General features: G+C 54.1%; 2 protein-coding genes across 3 annotated transcripts in view; one reads left to right on the top strand and one right to left on the bottom strand.

The window, feature by feature from the left end:
- Positions 1-1,455: 1,455 nt before the first annotated feature.
- Positions 1,456-23,566, bottom strand: M1AP (meiosis 1 associated protein). The gene is made up of 10 exons (XM_065837693.2): positions 23,426-23,566; positions 17,683-17,975; positions 16,229-16,396; positions 9,772-9,949; positions 7,579-7,752; positions 6,075-6,225; positions 4,790-4,931; positions 4,027-4,233; positions 3,082-3,237; positions 1,456-2,542 (listed from the first exon to the last, which is right to left on the bottom strand). Exons 2-10 carry the CDS (start codon positions 17,929-17,931, stop codon positions 2,402-2,404), a joined length of 1,566 nt encoding a protein of 521 aa, XP_065693765.2. The 5' UTR covers positions 17,932-17,975; positions 23,426-23,566; the 3' UTR covers positions 1,456-2,401.
- LOC136101512 (maestro heat-like repeat-containing protein family member 2B) overlaps positions 15,642-25,953 on the top strand; it is a 30,506-nt gene continuing 20,194 nt past the window's right edge. The window contains exon 1 of one of the 2 annotated variants that reach the window (XM_071808371.1): positions 15,642-15,787. The gene's annotated coding sequence lies outside the window, so the exon portion shown is untranslated. The remainder of the gene's footprint in view (positions 15,788-25,953) is intronic. The other variant, XM_071808372.1, reaches the window with a different exon arrangement.

Here is a 25,953-nt window from a genome sequence, read left to right as displayed (position 1 = left end):
CCCTATGGTCCTCTGGGCTGAAAGGAAAGCGGTCTTATTTTTCTTGCTTCAGCAATGACATCCTCTCGTAACAGCAGTCGTGGGACTAAGACATAAATGCACAAGACTTAAGGGACAGTCCTGCGCGTGCCCTGCTTTGTTTACGCACCCTGCCACACGACAAGCGCGTGCAGCGGGGACGGCTCCTGGTCTCTGCTGGTAGGAGGGACAGTCCGGTCTGTTCTGACTCGGCGTTGTGGACCAGATCCGTCACCCGCCCAGGCTGCTCTGTCACCTCCGCTCTGGCAGCACCTCGGGTGCAAGAGCAGCTTGGGGAAAGCATGAGAAGGTAAGTGCGGAGCGAGCCCTTGGCTGGTCACAGCAGTGAACCGGCTTTAGGAGCAGATTATGATCTTCCTGGCTGCTGCCTAGATTAGGGTTTCTCCTGTCTGCCTTCACGGGATGGTTTGGATTGGAAGGAACCCTAAAAGATGGTCTAGTTCCACCCCCCTGCCGTGGGCAGGTGCACTGTCCACCGGCCAGGCTGCTCCGAGCCCCGTCCAGCCTGGAACACACAAGGGGCACCCACAGCTGCTCTGGGCAGCCTGGGCCAGGGTCTCACCACCCTCATGGGGAAGGATTTCTTCTTGATATCTAATGTAAATCTCCCCTCTTTGAGTGTAAAATTGTGACCCCTTGTCCTATCACTCCATGTCCTTGTAAAAAGTCCTTCCTCAGCCTTTTTGTAGGTCCTTTTAGGTACTGGAGGCTGCACGGAGTTCTGCCTGGAGCTCCTCTCCCCCTCCCCCCTCCCCCTCCCCCCTCCCCCCTCCCCCCTCCCCTCTCCCCCTCCCCTCTCCCTCCCCTCTCCATTAAACAACCCAAACTCTCAGCCTGTTCTCACATGGAAGGTGCTCCAGCCCTCTGATCTTTGGCCGCCTTTCCCTTCCGTTTGCCTCACTTCCACTGTCTCCTTACAGCTAATTTCTGTGTGAAGCCCCTGGGTGCAGCTGGAACGCAGCTGTGGCACATCCCATTCAGTCTGTGCCCTCGGACGTGGCACCGGGCAGCCCGTCCTGATGGCGGCTGTGCCGAGGTGCGGGGATGTGGCTCATGCTTGGCCGCTCGCTGCACCTGTTTCTTACCCTGCAGAAATGGTCCTTTGTTTGCTTTGTTTGTTTCTACCCAGCCCAAGGGCCGTGGGACGCCTGGGTGCCCCCCGCTCTGCTGAAAGCCCGTGCCCCAGGTTGGCTGGGCTGTGTCAGCACAGGGCCAGCAGCTGCAGCGCCTGCCACCGAGTGGGGCCCGGGAACAGAGGTGGCTCTGCTGGCTCCGCTCCACTGCTCAGCCCCCGGGAATGTGGCGTTCGCATTGCGCACTTGGTCACCTGCAGCCGCTTCTCAGGACTCGGCTGGGTGCCGGGGCTGCTGCATGCAGCGCATGTTAGGAACTACAGGCACTGAGGGAACGTTCTGTCAATAACTTTATTTTGAAACAGCTTGTCAGAACAAAGTAGAACACAAACCCCTGCTGGTGCTTGGTCCCCAGAAGCCCAGTGAGACCCCCCCCACCTTGGCTCAGTCGAGCTGCCCTGCCAGGAGCGCTTGTCCCAGACCCGCACTGAAAACCAGGCTGGTGTCTGTGCGGGTGTGGGGCAGAAGCTCTGGAGAGCTCCACACCAGCTCCGTCTTCTGAACCCTGCCAGGAAACACTGCTGTGCTGGCTTGCAGAACAGCCCCGTGGGTGCCATGGGCCGCGGGGGGAGAGCGGCGCTGTGCTGCGGCTCCGAGTGGCACCGTGCAGCAGCCAGCGGGCGGCACAGCTGCCGCGGCACCGGCCACAGCCGCGTCGTGAGCTGGGGAGCTGGACGGAGACGTTGTCCATGGGAGCAAGCAGACAGACGTCATCACAGGTAACGCTGCTCTTGGCTTCTGGGCTTTCAGATTAAATTCAAACCCCTGTTCTATGCCTGTTCAAATACCCCAGTGAACCTGTCCCTGCAGGGTGAGAGCAGCTGGCGTCACTACCTGCTTTAGCTGTCTGACTTCCTCAGCGCCTGCCTTGCCGCTTTTCTGCACCCGCTGACGGCAGCGTGTGGTTTGTGGCCTGTACTAACCTAGTCCCAGAAACCGAGATGTGAGGTGTGCTGGCGATGTGCTGACGAGAGTGGGAAATAGGGGGTGCTGCGGGGGGACCAGAATGTCTGCACAGAGGGCCCCAGAGCAGCAAGCGTCCTGCAGACTGACCTGGTGACTAACAGAACCATAAAACAACGAGGAGGAACGAACGATGGGAAATGTGAGTCTGACCAAGGCCAAGCTCCGTGTCTTGCCTGACTGCTGCTGGCCCAGCGTGCAGGTTTGGTGGCCGAGGAAGCAGCCAGGCCCCTCGCGGCACGCGGGCAGGCTCGGCAGCACCGGGTTCACTGCAGGAACTCTTCGTCCTCATTGGGGAACAGGGAGTGCTCACAGGAATCTCTCTGGGCTGCTGCTGGTCTGAGCACTTGTACAGGAGAAGGAGCCATCAGAAGAGGTGCCACCGTGGCTTTGGCTCTGCTCTGATGCTGCAACACAGGGACAGACTGTGAATGCACCTGTGGCAGGAGGCGCTGGCTTGTCCACTGCCCAGCTGTGCTGCGTGTGCCAGCTGCTCAGCATCCCCGTTCTCAGCTGCGTGAGCTCGTGCTGCAGCCGTCCCCCCGCTCTGCCGGCTGCGTGAGCTCGTGCTGCAGCCTTTCCCCCGCTCTGCCGGCTGCGTGAGCTCGTGCTGCAGCCTTTCCCCCGCTCTGCCGGCTGCGTGAGCTCGTGCTGCAGCCGTCCCCCCGCTCTGCCGGCTGCGTGAGCTCGTGCTGCAGCCTTTCCCTCCGCTCTGCCGGCTGCGTGAGCTCGTGCTGCAGCCTTTCCCCCGCTCTGCCGGCTGCGTGAGCTCGTGCTGCAGCCTTTCCCCCGCTCTGCCGGCTGCGTGAGCTCGTGCTGCAGCCGTCCCCCTGCTCTGCTGGCTGCACATGGACGCTGCCCCTGCCACGCGCTGCTGTCCCTGTGCTGCCGTTCCTGTGGCGCGGAGCTGCCCTCGGCCCCTTGCGGGCAGAGCCACGAGATGTACCTGCTTGGGCTGCTGCCGCTCCGGTCGCTGGTCCCTGGGCTGGGCTGGCTGCCTCTGCAGAGGTTTGTACAACACACTCTTCAAGTATTTGTAGAGGTTGCTTTTGAGGTGCAGGGGGTTATAAGCAACTTCCACTTCCAGGCTGTTCAGGGCACTCTGCTCAGACAGAAGAAAAAACCCAGTGGCTACAAGATCTGAGGAGCAGAGGCTGGGGGGTTTGCTTGGGTTTTTGTTGGTTTTACTGTCAAGGCTGTTTCTGCAGGTCTGAATGCCACCGTCACCCTGTGCCACCCTGCAGTCATGGGAGAAGGGATCTTTGGCTGTGCTGCTGCCCACAAGGACCTCTCTTAGCTGTGTATAGAACAAGTGCCAGCTGCAACCACGTCTTAATGCATGTAAGTGTTCCCTTGGAAGGTGCAGTGCTACCTCCCCCGTGCCCAGAATCGGCCGAGGAGCTGGAGCGCCCTTTCACAGCTTTCCCACAACAGACGTGCAACGCTGCTCAAAGGACAGGCATTTGCTGTCTGTGAAGAAAGCTGCAGGACACATTGGCTGCTGGGAAGAAGGTTGGAGAGCTACATCCTATTCCTGCTGTCACTAGACATTTGCACAGCTGTTTCCTCCTCTGCTCATCTGCTAAGATCGGTAGTGAAGGCTCTGCCCTTCCTGGCATCACCTGAAGCAGAGAACTCGGGAGAAGAACACATGGATGCACAACAGGAAATGGGAAACCTGAATCTATTGGAAGAAACAGAGACACTTCATGTATTGATGCCTAAAGCACCGCTCTGCAGCCTGAGATCTGTGTTTTCCCGCAATGAGGGAGGTGGATGCACCTTCAGCAGCAGCTGCGTGTCCTGCGCGTGAAGGCCGATGGTGCCTCTGGTCCCTGCCTGTACCCCCGGCCCCCTTCCCGGCGCTGGCGCGGGGCTGCCGCTCGCTCACCTCCACGGGGCCGCGCGCTCGCTCGGGGTGCTCGGCCAGGAGCGCCGGGACGGTCGCCGGCAGCAGGAGCTCTCTGGTGGCCACGGCTTTGAGGAGGAGCGTGGCGGAGTCGGAAGGAACAATGACGTAGTAGGGATGCACCACGCTGCTCCAGTTTGGACTACTGTTCTGTGGCTCGCGTTTGGCCAAAAGCATCCACTTCCTTTTCTAAACAGCAAAAACCAAACCCAATGTGAACAACAGGCAATAGCCGCTTCTTCCAGCGCTTTTGCTGCAGGGGCTGCTGGGTTCAGGAGCAGAGATAGTCGCACACATCAGAATAAGGACGCTATTCTGCATTACAGTTGAGGACAGTATGAAGTTTGGGGCTTTAACTGAATGCAAGTCAATTCTTAAGAAAAACATCCAATTTGGCTTTATGACTTGTTAGTAATGGGAAGTCCTCCACATCCCCAGCCTTGGTGAATCATTTTCGCAGTCAGAGATGCATGTCTAACTCCAACCCTGACTTCTGCCCCCCATACCCGCAAACACCGGATTTCTGATAGGCCAGGGAGTCTTCTCTAAGGTTTGACGTGCTGTAGCATCTTTCCAGAGGATGCACCGGCTGGGAGGATTTACAAGCCCAGCTCTGGCCCGTGAGAGGAAGCTGCAGCTTTTGAAGCATTTTCTGGCATGGGCTGCACAGGTCTCGCTAAGTGTGCACTAACAGCTCCTTCCTGGGGCAATCCCTGCCACGAGGCTGCAGCCTGCGCACACTCACCAGGAGGCTGTGGCACAGAGCGTGGAAGCTGTGCTGGTTGATCTCCAGTTCATCCCAGTCCAGCTGCCAGCAGCTCGTGGGCCTGATGATGAGGGGCAGGCCGTGGAGCACAGACTCGCAGACGCCTTCGGCCTTCAGCGCCCTGCGGAGCACAGCTCGGGTTAGCGACCCAATGCGCCAGCGAACGCGCAGCCGGCGGGAACCCGCGGGCGCCCCCCGGGGCGAGGGGCTGTGGCAGCCCAGCACAGTGCTGCTACAGCACTTCGCGTCTGTGCTGCTGTCCCTGTGCAACCTTGCAGAAAAGTCTGCTTGCAGTGAAAGGAGCCTTTCCTTCTGATTTCCAGATTCCCTTGTATCTGCATTGACAACAGCACGCCAAGAAGTAAATCCGATCTTCGTACATTTACACAAAGCAGAGTGCTAATCTGGCCTCTGGGGCAATAACTCACCCAGGCAATTACATCTCTGCCTAAGTGATTTTTACTGGACTGCGTTATCCGTCACTTAGCCGACGGGGGCTCTACTGCGCAGAGCCTCCCTGCCCCACCAACAGCCCAGTGCTGGACGCTGCCCGCGCACAGGGCGCTGCGGCCTCGCGACAGGGCACTGGCGAGCGGGTTCGGTGCTTGGGCTGCGGCCGTTCACGCACAGATAGCTCAGCGCTCTCCAGCTGCCGACAGGATGAGCATCATTTTAAGAAAACCTGTACAGTTCAAAAATTACACATTTTTTTTTCCTATAAATAAACCTCAGACAAGACACGAGAGAGCATCACTCCTCTTGTGCTCTGTGCTTCCCAGCCATAGACTGCCAATGGGAAAGTGAATCAATTATATGTGGTCACACAGTACTATGAGACTTTGCTTGCTTTTTTACTACTAGTCAACTAGTCGGCTCAGGCTCTAATATGAAGTTAATTGCTGTGGCCTCATTAGGTAATGGGAGAAGCAGAATTATCCATGGAGCAATGGCTGCAATCTACAGAACTTCACACTGGAGGGAAGTATCTGTTGCATGAATGACATCTGTGGTGTCACACTCACAAAGTGCTGGTGACAGGGTAACAACATTTTTGACCCTGCGCCCCGTCTGCATGTGTGGGTTGTGCTGTTCTGCTAAGTTACAGCAGGCGAGGGTCTCTGGCATCGGAATTTTGCTCACGAGCCCTTTGAGGACCCCAGTGCTCTATGGTGATGTTACCAGGTCCTGCATGAAACTGCACAGAAAGAGTGAAGGCTGCTCTTTCAGTCTTCCAGTTAACAAGTGTGAAGCACGTAACACCTACTTCACAACCCGGAGTTTGTGCAGCACCGTAGCTGGCCAGGCTGCCGTCTGGCACGGGGAACCCACATCTGCTGCTCTCGTGGTGCCGTCAGCCGCCCCGGAAAGTAGAGCTGGGTCAAGCAATCTCTCCTGCAAGTCGCACTTCAGGCACACTAGGAGGAGGAGATTGGTTTAGACTGCTGGAAATAGCGATTTTTAGCACATTACATGCTCAAAGCACTTATAAACACTAAATCAATGTTTTCTAGCAACAGCAAATGTTAAGGGGAGAACACGCTGCAGTTTGTGACACAAGGCAACAATCCATCCCCATTTTACACACCAGGAAACACCCCACGCTCAGAATGTTACTGAAACAAGGGCTGGCTGGTAGCTGGGCAGGTGATGGCAGCTTTGGCGACGAGCAGCAGCTGCAGAGGGGACAGGCGCTCGTGTCCCAGGGCCACGCGGTTCCTGACACCTTCTCTGTGTCTGTGGGGTGTTCAACCTGGAGAAGAGAAGCTCCAGGGAGACCTTGGAGCAGCCTCCAGCACCTGAAGGGACCTACAGGAAAGCTGGAGAGGGACTTTTTACAAGGACATGGAGTGACAGGACAGGACAAGGGGTGACAGTTTTACACTGAAAGAGGGGAGATTTATATCAGATGTCAGGAAGGAATTCTTCCCTGGGGGGTTGGTGAGAGCCTGGGCAGGTACCCAGGGAAGTGGTGGATGAACCATCCCTGAGACATCCCAGGCCAGGCTGGACAGGGCTCTGAGCAACCTGAGCTGGTGAAGATGTCCCTGTCATGGCAGGGGGGCTGGGGGCTGGGGAGGTCCCTCCAACCCAAACCATTCTACAATAACCGCATGTGCAGATTCCCATGGCCGTGCAATGGTGACAGTACAGTTCACAACACCTTACGGGAAACACCTGTGTCTGCTGGAGCTGAGGGTGTTCTCAGTGCTCACCTAAGCATGGATTATGGATTTGGACTCAGACAAGTAAAGGAAAAAAATTACATATTCCTTATAAACTTTCCCATGAATTATTACAACTGCTGGCAGCTCCAGACAGAACATTAGCTATTTCAGTGCTAAATCAATAGATCTAAATACAAGCCAAGTCCCTTTGTAAGACAGCCTTTATTTTAAGTGCAGCTCTGGCACACACTTTTAGTATCAAACTCAAGGAACACAATTGTAGGGCTCTGCAGCTGAGCCAGAAGGTCCTTGGCTCTCAGTATGTAAAGCCCCTTTGACCAAGCAGCTGCAAATTCACGTACTCTTCAAGGCACGTTTTTGCCGCAGAGTGAAAATGATTTATCAGCAGTAACCTGGATATACTGTAAGCAAATGGTCCTGCTCAGCTGGAGACAAAAGGAACCCCAGAGAGCTGCCCAAGTCACCCAGGGACCCTTCGTGGGCCTCCAGGTGTGAGGGAATGTGCCATAGGAGGGGCCTGGGTGATCTTTAAGGCTGTGGAATTTAGGAGCTCTCTGCAGGGGGGGAGAGAAAATTCAATACTTAGGCTGGGCTTGGGCGCGGTGGCGTGGCCGAAGGCTCCCGAGGGCAGCAGGAGGTGGACGTGTTCTCTCTCTGTGCCGTAGTCGTGCAGCCACGTTTTAAACAGCATCTCCAAGCTGATGACGTTGTCCTCTATGGTTTGCACGTCGATGTCCATTCCCAGGATTGCAATATCTGCAGGAAAAAAGATGAAAAAGCACAAATATTTTCAGCCACAGAAAAGAATATTCTTTTGCATTTTCCACTGCACTGTACCTCCTTATTCCCTCCAGTGCTTTCATGGATGATCTTTAAGGTCCCTTCCAACCCAAACCATTCTCTGATATATAGCCACTTACACATCTTAAGTTGGCACAATACATGGCAATTGTAAAAAGAAATTCACCGCATCCCCTGCTGCCCATCCTTAGGAAGAACAGGCTGGGATGCCAACATCTATTGTGTGATGGGTCTTAAGATTCCTGGAGAGCAGACACGCAGAGGCCAGAACATCTGCTGTGGCTCCCGAGGACGCGGCCCCTCCATGGCCAGGAGCTTTTACAGCATAAGAGGGCTGAGGCAGCTCTGAGCACCTGGTCACACCACTGGTGTGTGAATTGGTCTGCAACCCGAGCAGAGGCAGCGGGGACAGCGGGGACAGCGGGGACAGGGCAGCAGGCATCGGTGCAGCGCGGTGTGCTTGGTGCTGTCCTGCGCGTGGGGAAACCCGCGGAGCTCCAGCCACCCAGCAGTCGTTTCATCAGCCTCAGGAAAGAGCTGAAACAACTGAGCAGACTTGAAAGTCAGGTGAAACGAATCAGAGACGCGAAAGCTGTGGTTCCAGCCGCGCTGCAGCGTGCAGGTTCTGCCCCGAATCGCTGCAGGACTGGACTTCGGTCACCATGGGTCTGGTTCATTTAGAGCCTGCTCAGCACCTTTTGCTTTGAAATAAAAAGGTTCAAAACAGGAGCTAACAGGAACTGCTGTTTCTGAATTTATTGTTACTATAGCTTAAATTCTCACTGCTGCAAACTGCCAGGAATTCTTCAGAGATATGGCTAGGAAAAATAACATTTGTGGTCTGGGCTGTGCTCGCTCTTTCACTAATGGTGTGGCTGGGCATCCAAGGGATGGGGCAACAGGGAATCTGCAATCCCCCTAAACGTCCCACGCCCCTGCTGTGCTAATTGACCTGACGTGGAACTGCGACCAGGAAAGAACAGCTAGAGACAGGTGAGGAGCGACATCCAACATGGCCTGTCACTCAGTCAAACAGCATTGTCATTGCTACTAACAGGTCTCGCACTAACTGCAAAGCATCGGGACTCAGGTTTTTAAGCTTGTTAAGTAATTGTGAGAACTTGTGTGAACCAGAGCTTGGTACCAGGTGTGTCTTGTAGATACGGAGTTTAAGTGTCAGCGGTAAAGGCCTTTGAATTGTAGACCTGTATGGGAAAACAGAGGCTGCAGAGCTACAATCACCTCACTGATGTAGTTACTGATCACTGGAGAAGCACAGCCTCAGGAGCTCGAGAAAAGCTGCCCTGAGCATGGAGAAAACCAGCAGCAGCAAATCAAGAACAACGTCAGCGACAAAACCAGCTGATCAACAGGGTAAGTATCCGACTTGGTCTGGGCAAGTAACTCTGCCCGGTATTGTGCAAAACGTAGTGCAGGGGAAAGGACTGGAGGTGAGAACTCTCTGGGAACCAGACATCCTGAAAAGGACAAAGCCTGGAGCCGGTGAGGGGCTGGAGGGGCTGTCTGTAGGACCGTGGGGCTGTGGTGGTCTGCCTGCTGCTCCTTGCCCCCGTTGCTCTCCCCAGCTGCCCAGCTCCCCAGGGGCTCGGGCCACCTCCGCCTCCACCGAGGGCCATTGCCGGGGGGCGCTCAGCGGTTTGTGTGTCCGAGCATTACCCCGTTAACTCTGTGCATTTTTCTCTTTAATCCCTCAGTAAAGCTGTGCTGCACGTGAAATTAGTTTCAGGTAATACCAGGAGATGCAGTAATGCATGAAGTCTCTACGCTAATTCTGCCCAAATGTGATAAAGCCCCAGAGAAGTGCTGCGGTACCAACATTTGCTGTTCTCCAGGCACCGCTCCCGCTGGCAGCACAGACACCGAACGGCACGTGGCGGTGTGTGTCGGAGCCGGAGCCGGAGCCGGTGCCGGTGTCTGTCCTGCTGTCCCAAGCTGTGCTCCCTGGGCACTCACCAGAGCCGCCCGGCTCCTCCGCCGGCCCGCCCTGCTCCACGGCCTCGGGCTCCACAAAGTCTCTCTTCAGAACCTCGATGACTTGTATCCTTCGCAGACTCATGAGATCCACATCTTTTAAGTTATTTTCCAGCTGCTTTACCATTTCTTTGCTGGGCTGGCTCGTTAGAATTGTGATCTGGAACACAAATTGGAGAGTGCAAGAGCTGCCTCTACCCAGCCTCTACCGGTGGGCAGTGACGCCTGGTCTGCTCGGATGGCGCAGGTCGCGCTGTGCATCAGGAGAGACATCTCGCTAAAATACCTCATCTATTCAAAATCAGATTTAAAAACACTTTTTTGTGCTTTGGCTTATATTTAAGTCATATGAAATGGATGGAGAGGTTCACTGTGGGGACCAGCAGGGTCTGTGTCACTGCTGAAGAAGACTGAACCACCCGCAACTGCCCGATACTCTGTGCCTTGCAGTGGGGGCGTGAGCACAGCGGGGACGGCGACCGAGGCCTTGTGGGGACGGAGCCGCTTCCAGCCCCGCATCACTCACAGCAATTATTGATGTAACGCTAAGTAAGTGGCTGCAAAGAGTTTGTTCCTCATCGACAATCAGGACAGTTTCCAGGAGCGCCGGGGGTGTTTGACAGCAGCTCCTGCCCTGAACGAGTAGTCTGGTGAAAGAGTTCAGAGTTCTGAGCTTGCCTGACATTTAGTGATGCTGAAGTACTGAGTCTTCTCAGCACAGCTGCTCATTGCTCCCGAGGACGATTTAATAACTCTAAATAAAGGATAAGGTGTATTTTAGGTAAGGCTGCTAACAAATATCCTGTAGGGAACACTTGGGGAAGCTTAACAGCAGACCTTCACAAATTAGTTCAGAGATATTAAAATAAAAGAAGAGACTAAAAACTGCCAAGAGAAGTGACAGTTCAAGGGTGAGAGATGCGGGGAGCTGGGGGCAATGCAGCGGGCAGGGACTGTACCTTCTCCATCCAGATCTATCCCTGGTGTTTATCTATGAGATACTGGGAATGAAGCAGTAGTTATGATCTCCTTTATGAACTGACAAAAGTAGATAATGGGAACCTTTCTTGAGTCTGGGGGGAGCAGAACCATCTAAAGATACTGTTGTTTTTTAAACAGCCATAGGTAAAGCATTTCCTTCACTAGAAGACCTTCATTTCATTAAAACCTTTAGGTTATACGGTGGAAGGTGGTCTGCACACGTAGGAAGAGCAGAGCCACGGTGGTGGGCAGAGGAGCCCAGGCGATGCCCTGCCCTGTCCTGGCTGCTGCCCCAGCCCACCGAGGCCTGAAAGAGCACAGGGACGGTGTGAGAGCAGGAGCCGAAGGGGCTCGGAGGAGGGGACACCCGCGGGCCGCTGCCCCAGCTGTGCCCAGAGAGCCCTGTCCGGGTGTGAACGCACAGGGATGAGTCGAACCCCGAGCACCTTCTGCCTGGCACAGGGGCTGTGCCTGGGGTGTGGGACATGTGCGACGTGGGGAAGAGCAGTTTGGGGGTGCACAAGGCTTCTCATGGCATGTTGAAGAGACGAACCAAACGTGGGCAAAGGGATGGAGCTCAGTGACTTGGGAAGGAACAAGCGTGGGAAAACAGAGCGGTAAGGGGATAAAAGAGCCAGTCCTGTGTAAGCGGCTGGCTGGCCAGTACACCTGCCTGGCCAGGCCCTGCCCGCCACCGTCTGTCCGTCTGCTCCTCAGGCTCCTTCCCAGCCATGTCCTGGGGAGGGGCCGTGTGGGGTTGGTGCCGCAGCCACAGCGGATGGAGCAACTGCAAGTGTGTGTGTGATCGTTGGCAAAGGCTAAACCGGCGAGCCGTGACCAGGGAGAGGCTGTGGGAGCGAGGGGTCTCTGGGGACACGCGGCCGGCAGCGGGACAACGGGCGTCCTGGCCGGTTCTGTCCGTGTGTCCCACTGCAGTCTGTGCTGCAGCTGTCCCGGGGGCTCCTGTGTCCAGATGTCAGCGACTGGGGACACTGGGGTCCCGGAGCAGCTGCTGGGCGGGCCGGGTGTCTGAGCCCAGCTGCTGGGGGACCCGCACTGTACGGATGGAGGTAGATGTGTGCACACACACATACAGAGCAGGCTGAGGCCACTGGGGTGTGAGTGTTTGTGAGTGCTCTGGATGTCTGTGCCCACTGTGACCAGCCATGTGTATATATTCTATACAGGCGTTCTGCCTGCATCCGTCGCTGGGAATACGTGCTCAGCTGCGGCAGCCTCGCTGTGTCAGATCCAGCTGATATCCATTACAAAGTTCACCTCCCCAACTGAACTTGTCCCAGGGGTTTCCCTCTGAGTCACTGGGAATGAAGAATTATCATGGGCTTCTTTTAGAAACTAACGCAAATGGCTGACGGGGACTGCTCTTGAGCTGGGGACAGCTGAACTGTCTGAAACATACTTCATTGTCTTTTGCAGAGCCGTAGACAGAGCGCTTGCTACACTGATGGTCCTTTATTTCACCGGAACCACCGCTCCATCACGCCTTAGCTCATCACCTCCGGTCCACCTCTCACTGCCTGACTCGCACCGGTACGCGCTGCTCCGAGACCAGGAGGAACGTTCCACCGCATACAAAAACCGAGGCAGCCACCGCGACCTCCTTTCACGGTACCAGGGTCTCTAGATATAATCCCTTAATGCCACTGTACTTCCTAATCTGACAGGAATGGGCTGCTGGTAACCTGAAAATGCTCTTCGTCTCCTGCAGACTGGCCACGCTTCCTGCCCTGTAGCTGCCGCTGGTTTTTCTCTCTGAAGGCAGGATCTCTAGAGTGTTTTCAACACTTTTAACAAATATTTGGGTTTTAAATGATTGCAGGTTGTAACAAAGTCTGCCTCCTGTGCTTGCTGCTCAGATAGGAATATTCTTGCCTCTTTGCAGTTTGTTAGGAAAATGCACATTTGCCTAAAGCTACATCTGATTAGCACAAGCAAATTGCCAGCGGCGCTCTCGTGGTATAAACACGGGCCGTTGTGATGACTGACGGTGACATTATTTACTCCAACAAGGAACGTACTGAAGATAATGAGTAACACGATATTTATAATGAAACACAGAAGGTCAAAAGGATTTAAACCGACAGGTATTTACCCTTGAACGTCAGCAACCTTTCCTAAACTAACTTGGAAAGTCAGCAGCGTTCCACAGACCGGTGTTCTGGAAGAGAACTATCTAACTACAGTCGGAAACCCACACCTCTGCTCTGGAAGTCGCCCGCGGCCCAAGGGAGAGCGCAACCCACTGAACGTGCACAATTAACTTTCGAGATGCTGTATCTTTAAATGAGGGTGAGAAGACTCTCAGCCAACTAACACATAGGTAGGAACGCACATAGATTAGAAAGGAGGGGTTTGATACAGACCAATGCATATAAACCTGAAGTCTTGGAAGCTGCGGCGCACTGGCTGCATGGACCTACCACCCAGCACCCATCTGCGCAAAACCAAAATAAATCTCGCAACTCTGTGTGTTTGCAGCTTTTTGCACACTGGGTAAAATAACCCTGTTTTTTTGCTAAAGAAACAGTATTTCCAATACAACTGTAACTCATCCTTAAGCACTTGCTCTTCTGTCACCTCACATGTGACCCTACTTAGAATAACAGAATCATAGAGTCATTCCGGTTGGAAGACACCCTCAAGGTCATCGAGTCCCATATTCACAGATAACTTCATTTTGGCGGTGGCTATCGCATTCCTTCAACTATACTAGAAGATGTCCTGGATTTTGTTGCGTGTCAGAAAAGGTCTTGTCTCAAAAGTGTTCTCTGTTTATTCCAACCCCCAGCTTTGAAGTTAAAGCACAAACCGCACTTGAGATGGTCGGGAAAAATGCCTCAAGGGCCTGAGAAAACGCAGCAAATTAGAAGAGAGGTTTCCTGGATAGACACTAGAAATGAGTCTTAATTAGAGCCGGGAGAGTCTGCCTGATGACAGCGACGCCCCAGGTGAACCGCAGGCTGTCCCGCCGGGCTCACCGCACCGACGCCCCAGGTGAACCGCAGGCTGTCCCGCCGGGCTCACCGCACCGACGCCCCAGGTGAACCGCAGGCTGTCCCGCCGGGCTCACCGCACCGACGCCCCAGGTGAACCGCAGGCTGTCCCGCCGGGCTCACGGCACCGACGCCCCAGGTGAACCGCAGGCTGTCCCGCCGGGCTCACGGCACCGACGCCCCAGGTGAACCGCAGGCTGTCCCGCCGGGCTCACCGCACCGACGCCCCAGGTGAACCGCAGGCTGTCCCGCCGGGCTCACCGCACCGACGCCCCAGGTGAACCGCAGGCTGTCCCGCCGGGCTCACCGCACCGACGCCCCAGGTGAACCGCAGGCTGTCCCGCCGGGCTCACGGCACCGACGCCCCAGGTGAACCGCAGGCTGTCCCGCCGGGCTCACGGCACCGACCTGTCCAACGAGACGTACTCAGCCCAAGTTCCTGTTCTTTCTGCTTTCTCCAGGCAAATCATCAATAGCCAGTCTCAAGACTTCACAAGCCTGGGCGGCACGGCAATGTTTGCACCTGCTGTTTGAGAACACTTTACTCCTAGGGCTTCCTCCTTAGACGGCAGTTTGAGAACTGGTGTGCATGGGATACAGGATAACACACAGCCTAGAGCCCAAATCAACAGAAATACCTTCATGATGCAGAAATGCTTATTTAGCTGCAGGACTTGCTTTTAGGCTGTCTTTCAAGAATTTTCCTAAGTTATGTGTGGGTAGGTGGAACATGAGAGATACATATTTATAAAGCATGATCCACGAAGTGGGAAGTGAGAGGGTGGTCTTAATGCATTAGGAGCTGCACCTTATCCAGGGCCTTGTAACATGTGAGGAGAGGGGATAACGTACCCATGTGGTGTGTATATGTTCTATACATATACCAGTGCATCAGGATGGAGATAGATACAGTACCAGTGCGCCAGCAGTTCTCCCCTGATTCTCTGGAGCACAGCCAAAGCAATTGGCTTGCCCCATTCTCTCTGTGTCTGCCATAACCACGTCAGAGGTGACCCCTTCTCCACTCACCCCATGTCGGGATGCACGACAAGAGCAAACGTGATGATTCCTGACCTTCTTATGATAGTCTTTTTAGGCTTTCTGGTTATTTCATGCAGCCAATGCCAATGAGGTGTGGTAAGGGATCTCTGTTACAATTTGCAGAGTAGGAGCCCTGTAGAACTCCCAAACTGCCACTCTGAAAAGAAAAACACTAATTATAAACAAACCCTCTTGTTATTCCAAATACTGACCATGTTTTCTCTTTACTCCGGAAACTGATTTGAAGAGGAATGTGCCAAGATAATGCCCGTTCTGTAGGCTTTTTCTGTCCTTTGCGACTACCCCAGCTGTTCTCAGGATGAAATGTATTTCTTTTGTCTGTATGAGTTCGCTTTCAGTAAACTATGGACACGGCTTCAAGCACGAGGACCTTTGTACAAACATCCTATTGCATCAGTGACACCATAACCACAAACTGAGAGGAAAACCATGTCCGTGTCTTTGCTTTTGACACAGTTCTTCTGTGAAAGTAATGAAAGTAAAGCTGAAAAAAGTCCAGTGTTAAGTGCCTGGAAACTAAATCCATTTTTCTATATGGTAAAGCCAGCATCCATAAGCAACTCGAATGTCCTGTCCCCATGAGCATTCAGCGGACACCCCCGACAGGGCAGTGGGTGGCTCCCCAGCACCTTTCGTGACCCGCTGTCCCTATCCCCCCCGAGCTCCGCGGTCAACGCCAGTGTCACCTCCGGCCCGGGCACGGTGACCCCTCGGGACACCCCGGCATTGGGTGGGGGAGGCGGGACACTTGCTGACAGACAGGGGCCTCAGCCAACCACAGCCCTGCTGGCCCGGCTCCTCGCGGCCACGGCCAGACCGGGCCGGGCTACAAAGCAGGTCCCGGCCGGGCCGCCGCGGGTGCCTGGGTGCTGTGGGCGGACCTTCCCCTGAGCAGGGAGCGTGTGGGCAGATGCGCCGGGAGGAGCCCTCCCGTGTTCCGGGTGAGTGATTGTTTCCTCTCAGCGCATCCTCGGCTGAGCCCCCGGGCAAGCGGTTGTTTCTGCGGGGTGCCCCGAGTGAGCGCGGCCGCTCCTGGGGGCGGGCCGGGGTCCCTGCGGTGCTCCTGCCGTGATGTCCCAGCTGGTACATGGAGCTTCGGTAAATGCTGCCGGAGTGCTGACCGCTTCTGAATTACGCGACCCTTCCCCCTCCTCCCCCGCACGGGTTTCTGCCGTTTGGTTTCGGTTCCGAGTTACAGTCGGTTCAGGCCACATGTGCTCGCGGTGGTTTTGGTGTCCGGGCACTGCCACGGGGGGGTTTTGGAGAAGTTGTTTCCGTAGTGACTGCACCTCCCGTGGCCCCGGGGACCGCACAGCCCCCACGCCAAGGTGCTAACGAGCGGCAGGTCTGCCCCCAGCCCTCCCGGCCCCTCGGCCCCTCACCTCCAGCGCTCCGTGCGCCGAGTGCCGGCTGTGCTGCTTGAACTGCTGCAGCGCGTCCTGCGCGGCGCGGGCGGCCCCGCGGGGCCCCGCCGGGAAAGCGCCGTCCCGGGGCAGCGAGCGCAGCTCCGACAGGCAGGCCTGCACCCGCGGGAAGCTCTCTCTCACCGCCTGCGAAACAGGACACACGAGATCGGAAGACTGGAAATGTCAAACTGGTGATGTGAAGTGCTTTTTTTTGGTGTGGAAGGAGGCTTTTGAGCTCACAGCACTGAGGCAGGACTGGGGGCAGGAGTCAGGACACGGAGCCGTGAACGGTGACATAGCTGAAACAGCCATGGTCACACCAGTCACAACAGGCATGATCGCTCAGCAGTTTTCAGCTGTCTGCCTGTTGCCTGCTGGGAACCCAAATGTGGTAGTTTGGCAGAACTTGGAACACAGACAGGAGCACTGTGGTGGTGTGATGTCCCCAGACCACAGTCACCCCACCATACCCATGTTACTGTGCTCTGGAGATGGGGACTGGAACCTGCGTTCAGGAGGTGGGGACAGGCTCAAAAAGGGGTTCAACAGACCCATGGGGAACAGGAGCACATACCACGAGGAACAGCCTCAGGTGTGTCCTCTGCTGTCTCAAGCCAGCTGTGGAGCCAGGGTGGTGTGAGGAGACTGAACTGCAGAAGCGACTGAGCTGCAGTGCTCCCCAAACCAGCCTGTGCTTTGGAGCGGCTGCTGGTCTGACCCAGGACGGCGCTTCCTGTGCTTTTATACTGCTCTTTTAGGACATTCACTGCAGTAACCATCATCAAAAAAGCAAACACCGCTTCAACAATGAGCTACTAGAGCAAGTGTTAGAAAGGAAAGATATCTGTACTTAAAAGACATGTAGATGTGGCGCTTTGGGACATGGTTTAGTGCTGCACTTGGCAATGTTAGGTTTATGGATGGACTCAATGATCTCAAGGGTCTTTTCCAACCTAAATGATTCAGTGATTCTGTGATTTTGGGATATTTTTCAAATTTGGCAAAAATATTTTGAATTCGGATCCTTTAAACATCTGGAACCTCTTGCGAAGTGGTAATATTTGTGTGACCAACAGCTACGCGGACCATTTCGCCATCCAGATTATTACAGCTGTAGAACTGTGTTTGGTAACTTTGACAGGCAGTACAGATAGTGCAGAAAGTTGCATGTGAAAGGAGAGGGACACCAGATGTTTTAGAAGGGAACAGCACAAAACCTAATTCATGCACACGAGCAACTTCACAGGTCAAAATTATTACACTCCTTTTAAACATCTTTCTTTCATGATAATTCACCTCTTCTGTGAAGTCTATGAAACTGTGCTCTGATTAACCTTTAGATAGGCACTTGCAGTACATCATAACCTTATGAAGTGCAGCAGCCTGCTGCACTGTTTGTGGGCTCCCGAGAGCCGCGGTGTGGCACGTACCGTGAAGGGCAGCAGACACTCCTGCTGGCTCTGCACCGCGTAGACGCTGAGCAGGGGCACGCGGCAGGGACCCGCCAGAGCGCACGCCAGGCAGAGCGTGTTCTCCAGCGCTTCCGACAGCACGGAGCACGTGTTGGCCCAGGAGGGTGACGTGGCATCCACGATGAGGGTCCGTGAGGGTTGCTGGCACTGTACTTTAGCAGCAGGAAATGTTCTCCGTGTTTCGGAGAGTAATTTTTTGGAATTCATGGCTTCTGAACAGGCGTATTAGATGACCAGTTATCCATCTGCATCTGAACAGGAAAAAATAACAAATAATAGCAAGGAGTGAGACTCTCCCATTCACTCGAAAGCAACCTGAGGCATAGCAGACAGTGACGGCTTAGACTGCTGGGGCTTTCTCCAGAGCAATCCTTGCCTGTTCTCTAATATAAATCCACACAAAGACAAGGGGAAACGCATACGGTCAGAAAGCAGAATGGTTCAGCTGAAGGTATGCATGGCAGGTGTACTGGTATGGAGGCACTGGAGCAGTTAAACGTCAGCGGCGTGGCTGAGCTGCGTGACGCGTCGCGTGGTCTCCCACAGCGACTCGAGCAGACACGTCGTGTCCCGCAGCTGGTGCAGGGCCGGACTGTGGCCTCCTGCCGCCACCAGGGGATCGCACCCAAGCACCCCGAGCAGAATGTGGTCCCCATGCCTTCACACCGGTATGAGACAGGTGGCTGTCGTAGCCAAAAAAGGCTGCATGTTGCAGCTAGGAAACATTGCTTATACATCAGTTTTACTTTTTGGAGAGTGGAGAGCTGAGCTTTATGCTTCAGAGTTTCTAACACCCGGGTTAGCTCCGCCCTGACAAAAGCCTCAGTGAACGCAGCACGGGGCTGCCAGCAGGATCTCTTGCTGTTCAGGAACAGGGAAGTGTTGCAAGCCTTGGAAAACCTGTCATGGCAAAACCTCTGGCAGAAAGTGCTCTCAGGCAAACAGCAGCTTTGGTTCCCAGAGCTGGCGGGGAGGCGGGGATGCTGCGCATGGAGGTGGCTCCAGTTTGTGTGTCACAGAGCTGTGCCAGGTGACACCGAGAGCTGGTAGGACAGCTTGGCAGTGCTGCAGGTGCCAGCAGGGCAAGGAAAGGATCAGGGCGCCTCCGTTCCTGGTCCTGTGTGCGGTACCAGAGGCGGTTCTGGCTGCCGAGCCTGGGACAGCCCAGGTCCCTGCGGCACACGGACGGTGCAGTCGGACACCGTTCTCCCCCATGTTCTCCCTCTGCACCCTCTCAAACATCCACCTCCCATCCCGCAGCAGCACCGCAGAGCTCAGCTCTGCTGTTCCGAGAGCCTTCCCCACGATCTGGAAGCAAATGTGACGGTTCCTGTGGAACCGTATGCAGAGGAGCAGTGAGCAGCAAACAGGAGGGCTGTGCTGTGGGTCCTGTCCGTGCCTCACGGGTACCAAACGGGAAACCCCAGCCCTGAGCCCGACGACGCCTCCTGCTTCGGCTCAAAGGGTTAGGAAAGCGTTCACCCGCGCTGGTCCTCAAACGCTGAATTTTGTTCCCCCTTCTCATTTCCCTTCAATACGTGTATCTTAAGCACTAGAGCCCACGCTTCTAAGAATCTAGAAAATGCTTTACAAATGTTTCTTGGCCTTGGTAATGGCAGTAGCATGTAATCACACAAGTCTCCGTGTGCCCAGAAAAGCATTTGTGTAATTGCATGTACCTTCTCAATATGAACTAGAACAAAGTCTTCCTGCAGCTGCGTGGATCCCTAGCAGGGTTTCTGTAGCAGGGTTTCTGTAGCTGGGCTCTTGTCAGAGCCCAGGCCCGTGTGTGTGCCTGTAACTCGTGTGGCATGTTCAGCTGGACAAGAACCTCCTGTATGTTCACCGAGGAGACAGGTTACTGCATTTCCACAGCCCCCGGCACTCTGCAGTGAGAGTTTCTGTAAGCCTTGAAAGGGCAAGAAATTGTATTTAATATCATCAGAAAAGAATCTCTCTATTTCTGGGATGTTTGTCAGTGAAGGCAAAACAGAGTGGTCGCAGATTGAATTTCAGAACTGAGGCTAACATTTCAGAACTGGTGAAAATGTTATAGATCATGTGCATCTGTGACTGGTAGCCTGATATAATTTCATCAGAAAATGAAAAACTGCCAGATACCACTTTAATCAGTGTCTCTTCTGGAGCTTTGCAATTTACAGAAGAGTTCACTGAATTACTGCACTGAAGCTGGGTGACCGTGTCAGTCTGTTTTGTGGTGAGGTTCGCATCGCATCGCTGCGCACGCCCCGGTGCTTTGGGACCGGGGAACACGGCCCCTTCTGCAGCCGCGGACGGAGAGCGGCGTCCCTGCCCTGCGTTGGTTTCACAGACAACAATAACCTTGGTTCTGAGAAAGACAGTTTTCTTAAATTTGAATGAATTCTCTCATTCTTGACACTTGACAGGACTGTGCTTTTTAAACTGCTTTAGTAAAACGGATCCCTTATCAGCCATGCTCTTGATCAACTGAATGGATTTCTTAGCTTAATTGTGGTGCCTTAATTAATCTCTGCTTAGCAATGCTCGTATGATTTATATGCAGCTCTGTACAATATTTGACATACGTTGTAAGCCACCTGCATCAGCTGCACTTGGCTGCAATGAGCTTGGGTCACTTTAGGATTCTGTCTAATGGTCTGATTGCTACAGTAAAATTATCACTTAAGCAGCAGGTGAACTGTCAGAGCCGAGCTTAAGGAATCCATGCCGTGATTGAAAGCTGTTAGTTCTAGCAGCTGCCGCATTCACTTATTGCTCGGTAGCCCAGGCGTTATCAGCTGTCAGGGCTGCTGGCAGTGCTGTACGTTTTGCTCAAGTTATTGTGAGTGCTGATCAGCCAACGTGTTGATGGATAAAGCAAAACAAGGACAAGCTAATGCATACTGCGTGTGCCCTACAGAACAACAGCCAGCGCACGGAACCCGCCGGGAAAGCCCTGGTGCAGGAGAGGCTTCTCTTCAAGTGGCTGTGCTGGAGCGCTCAGAATTATGACTTTTGCGTGTTGTAATATCTTTTTTTGATGAGATTATATGCACAATTATTGAAGCCTCATAGGGTATAGACTCTATTGTGCCTGACATTTTGATGGAGAAACTAGAATGATATGAAGAAACTAGAATGATATGTCAACATACACATCAAACGGATAAAAACCTGCATAATTCATCAGTCTCAGAACAGAACTGTAGACGGGTAATCATCACTGAGGGGCTTTAGTAAGTGCACGTGAAGTCAGGAGCTACATCTACGTGTCAGAGCAGACTAGAATTGCCCCCCAGTAACGCCCTTCAGACAGACAGGCTCGCTTGCTCCATTTCTGCCCCCTTCTCATTCCCCCACCTCCCCGACATGAGGCATCTTGAATCCTTTTCAATGCAATGAGACAGGATGAAGAGGGGACTGTTATTTGCCTTCTATCACACCTTGAAGCATCCTTTAACCTGCTGGTCAGGGCACTTATCTGAGAGGTGGTGCATCTTATGTGAACTCTTCACCCTGAGGACGATATGGAATCCATACCTCGCACATTCTGGATGTCTTTTCTAGCCGTTTATCCAGTGTAAGAAACGTTAAGTTTCGTACAATAACCACTAACCACATCAGCTTCAGCAGAGCAGTGATCACGTCTTGGTTTTCGAATGCAGCGGCTTGGTCACTGGCAGCAGGAGCATCTCTGGTACGCGTGTCCCGGGAGGAGCAGCTGCCCCGGCCCGGCCCGGCCCCGAGGCTTTTGCGGGCTGGGGAGGGTTTAAGATACCGCTTTGCTTTTCTCTGCTTTCACCTGGTCAGCTGAAATAATGCCTTGCGCAGGGCTAGACCCAGAAATCTAACACCGTGGTCTGGGTTTGGCTTTGGTTCTGCACAGGATCGTCCCAGCTGGGAATGGGTAGGGGTGCACCTGGGTGACCAAGAGCAATGCTGAAATCACAAACAGCAGGCCAAGGAAAATGGTCCCATATCTCCATCAACACCAGATTCTGCTGGGCTGTGGACAGCCAGGGGCTCTGCGAGGAGGGCTGGGAAGGGCTGGAACAGCTGCTCCTCTGGGGAGGCAGAAGGTGGCGAAGGGGAGCGGGACAGGATGTCCTGGCAGGGCCCGCGGCTGCGTCACCACGATCTACCAGTTGGTGTGAGAAACAAAGAGGCTCCTGTCAGGTTCCGGGCAGAATAACGTAGCAGGGGCTGCGTCTCCTTCCTCCTCCTCCCGCCTGCCCCAAAGCACCCACGCTTTTGGAGGCCGCACATTGTGCTGGCGGGCGGTTGTGCTTTACCTCGGTGGGTGACCCAGCAGCAGCCGCATGGCGGTGTTAGGACGCTGATGTCCTGCTGATCGGGTCACTGAACCTGTCCTTGGTGTCGCAGTGTCGTGCGGTTTCCCCGTTATCTGGTCAAGACTCGCTTTGAAGGCGGCTACAGCTTCCTGACCCGCCGTTCCTGGCGACAGAACTCCGAGCCTCAGAAACCTTCCGGGAACTTCCATCCCAACAGTGTCTGCCCATGTTGCACTGCTGGTCTTGTGCCAACACTATCCTTTCATACCTTTTCTTCCGCCTCATTATTTGCACCTTTCAATATTTGTAGACAAAACCTCCCATCCCTGCTTGGCTCTGCCTTGCCTTTCAGGAGGAAAGGCTTTTCTACTTGCAGCTTATGAAACGGGCTCTGTATTTCTCCCGCTATCCCAGTAACTAATTTCTGCACGTGCTCCAATTTGAACATTTCTGTACATATTTCACATCTGTTCATCTTTTATCCAGATTGCACAAAACATTTCAGGTGGTATCTCTCAAAATTGTAATGGAGTGATAGTTCCCTGTTATTACAGAATGGCATTTGTCATATATGATAATTGAAAATATGGAGTACTTTAAACTTGGATGATAAACCAAAGCACATGATTTAGTATATGTATTTTTTCAATGGCTGTGTTTTCCTAAGGTGTGGTTTAGGATTTTTCAAGTCTGGAAGTTGTCCTTGAGAGGTTTTATAAAATAAACAGATTTTAGTGCACACAAGTGGCAGAAAGCACAGCTTATGTGTGAATAATGTGTAAATAACAATTCTTGTTAATCAAGAACAAAATCCCTACAATACTAATGTATTACAAACACAGTTCTGTGTGTTTAGATTCTGGGCTACAGCCCAAACCCTTGGTATCCTGGGTGTGGTTTCAGACGCTAAGTGTTCAGTCTCACTGTGACATTCTCGTAGGTTCCTGTATCCTGCGCTGGTTTTGGAAGCTTTAGAGAGCAACCCTGCCCGCGGAGCCCGGGACACGGGGACGCAGCCGGGCCGCCCGCTGCCCCCTCCTCCGGCCCACACGGTAAATTCCACAGGTTTAACTGCGTGTCCCTCTGGAGCACGAGGAGGCCCCGGGGCGGCCTCTGTTCGGGGAACCTGCGATGGTTCCACAGCACGCGGGCGGGTGGAACGGGTGACGTTCCTCCTCCAGAAACGGAACCACAGAATCATTTAGGTTGGAAAGACTGTAGAGTCCAACCATTAACGCTACCAAGTTCACCACTAAACCGCGTCCCTGAGCGCCGCATCCACAAACACCGGCTCAGGAGGAGCTTCTCCCGTCCCCGGGAACCTGCCCGCAGGGACGCGCCACGGCAGCCCCGGCCTGGGCCTGCGTGGCCAGGTGTGCTGGGCCTGCGGAGCGGGGCCTGTGCGGGCATGGCTGGTGTGGGGTTACCTGCTGGGCTGTCCCGGCAGCGATCCCGGCGGGTACGCGGCTCCGGTGCCGCTGTCCAGGGCCCCGGCACAGCAGTCCGGGCAGGTTCGGGGCTGCAGCCCTCGCTCCGGCCAGGGCCTGTGGCGCAGCCTCAGGGCACAGGGCGGGCACTGCAGGGGGTGGGCAGGCACATGTGGGCAGGCACGGGCACGTGTACACAGGCGTACGTGTGGGCAGGCACAGGCACGTGTGCACAGGCGTACGTGTGGGCAGGCACGGGCACGTGTGGGCAGGTGTTCGTGTGGGCAAGTGTACGTGCAGGCAGGCACAGGCAGTTGTAGGCAGGCGTACACGCAGGCAGGCACAGGCACGTGTGGGCAGGCGTACGCACAGGCAGGTGTAGGCAGGCACGGGCAGGTGTACACGCAGGCAGGCACAGGCAGGTGGAGGTAGGCATATGTGCAGGCAGGTGCGGGCAGGCGTGGGCAGGCGTACGGGCAGGCAAGCACAGGCAGGTGCAGGCAGGCGTACGTGCAGGCAGGTGTGGGCAGGCCCAGGCAGATGTGGGCATGCACAGGCAGGTGTGGGGAGGCGTATGCACAGGTAGGCACGGGCAGGTGTGGGCAGGCATGGGCAGATGTGGGCAGGCATGGGCAGGTGTGGGGAGGTGTACACACAGGTAGGCACAGGCAGGTGTGGGCAGGCACGGGCAGGTGTGGGCAGGCGTACACACAGGCAGGTGCGGGCAGGCACAGGCAGGTGTGGGCAGGCGTACGCACAGGCAGGCACAGGCAGGTGTGGGCAGGCACGGGCAGGTGTGGGCAGGCGTACACACAGGCAGGCACAGGCAGGTGTGGGCAGGCACAGGCAGGTGTGGGCAGGCGTACGCACAGGCAGGCACAGGCAGGGGTGGGCAGGCACGGGCAGGTGTGGGCAGGCGTACGCACAGGCAGGCACAGGCAGGTGTGGGCAGGCACGGGCAGGTGTGGGCAGGCGTATGCGCAGGCGGGCAGCAGGAACAGGGAGAGGGCCTGGCGGTCACTGCTGCGCCAAGGCAGCTGTTTTTCATCTGTGCCCTTGCCCTCTTGGCTATTAAGAAATGGGTGCTTAAAGGAAAACCTGCATTTTTCAGAAGGGATTTTAGTCTAAAAATACATGCTAGAGATCTCAGGCTAAAGTCAGTGAAGAACCTTGCAATTTCAGAATGTTATTCTAAGTTAAATACGCCAGTTAAAATTACAAACTAAACTAAAATAAATACGCATTGACTCTCTGTTACGTGCTGATACCTCATCAGATGGGTTTCTGATCAGATGCAACAACAACGTGTTATCTCCCATGTCTTTATCATTCATTTGAACAGGTGTTTCTAGTCATTGTGCATCAAAATTATCAATAATACAATAGTCAGCACAGTAAATAATAACAAATACAGATTAGCTGGAATAGAAATATGTAGGTTTTATTTGCAGGTTGCAGTATATTTGTGGGAAACAAGAAGAGAATTTGGTTCGTCGTGAGAATTACAGAACATCTTAGACGCAATTGTTAAGAGAGGCGGCGCCGTCCTCTTACGTGAAGGGCAGCGCAGATTAGGGGTGCAGACGCGGTGTCTGTGTCCAGGTGCAGAGGATCCTCTGATCTATCAGACTGAAGAAGAGTAAATCCGAGGGCTGCAAGCTGAAGCAGAAACATATTTACCTTTTAGAGTATTTTCTCAGGGTTGGAGGCTGGAGTCACTGAATATTGTTAGTCATAGTATAAACTCCCTCTTGCTACCATATAAATATAGTTCATAGGATCACAGAATGTCTGAAGCTGGAAGGGACCCGCAAGGATCTCGGGTCCATCTGCTGTCCCTGCACAGGACACCCCGCAGTTCACACCGTGGGTCTGGGGACGTTGTCCAGCTGTATAGTTTATACTACGTGTGTTATACGGTCGTGTAGCAGGACCCGATAGCACTGGACACTGTTGAACCATGAACAAAAAACCCAAGGGACTACAGAAAGCCAGGACTATACGAGTGACCAGCATCGCAGAAAACACTTCTGCACTGTGTTAGTCCCCATGAAGCCATTTTTAGAGAATCCACGCCCTTCCAGTCCTGCTGTCTCACAGGGGATAAGGTATGATTAGAAAAAGTAAGGGAAAAACAATGGTTATGAAATGTATGTCAGCATTTCCGAGCAAGGAGAGATTAAATACAGCGTGTTTCAGAAAGATGGACGTGTTACAATTACAAAGGGTTTAATGAGTTACTGAGTTTTATTAACCTTGTTGTAAATGCTGTACGTTCTCCCCCTGCTGCACAGACCGCGAGAGTCTCATTCATAGGAGGTTTGTGGGTGCAGAGATATCGTGATTTCATCTTCTTGAGACACCCCGTAGATTCTGATCCCTGAGCTTCTGAGAGAGTGGCCGAGGGGATACATGACAGAACCCTCTAAGGTTGTGAATGGTGCTGAGAAAGCGAATAGAAATGCTTATCCATGTTTCTGTTGACAAAATCGGTACGAGACATTGAATTAAATGATCCGGTAGAAGTT

The sequence above is a fragment of the Patagioenas fasciata genome, chromosome 4 (genome assembly GCF_037038585.1).
Source record: "Patagioenas fasciata isolate bPatFas1 chromosome 4, bPatFas1.hap1, whole genome shotgun sequence".
Classification (NCBI taxonomy): Eukaryota; Metazoa; Chordata; class Aves; order Columbiformes; family Columbidae; genus Patagioenas; species Patagioenas fasciata.
The sequence above is the reverse complement of the archived record's forward strand: the minus strand, read 5'-3'. Positions and strand labels throughout refer to the sequence as shown.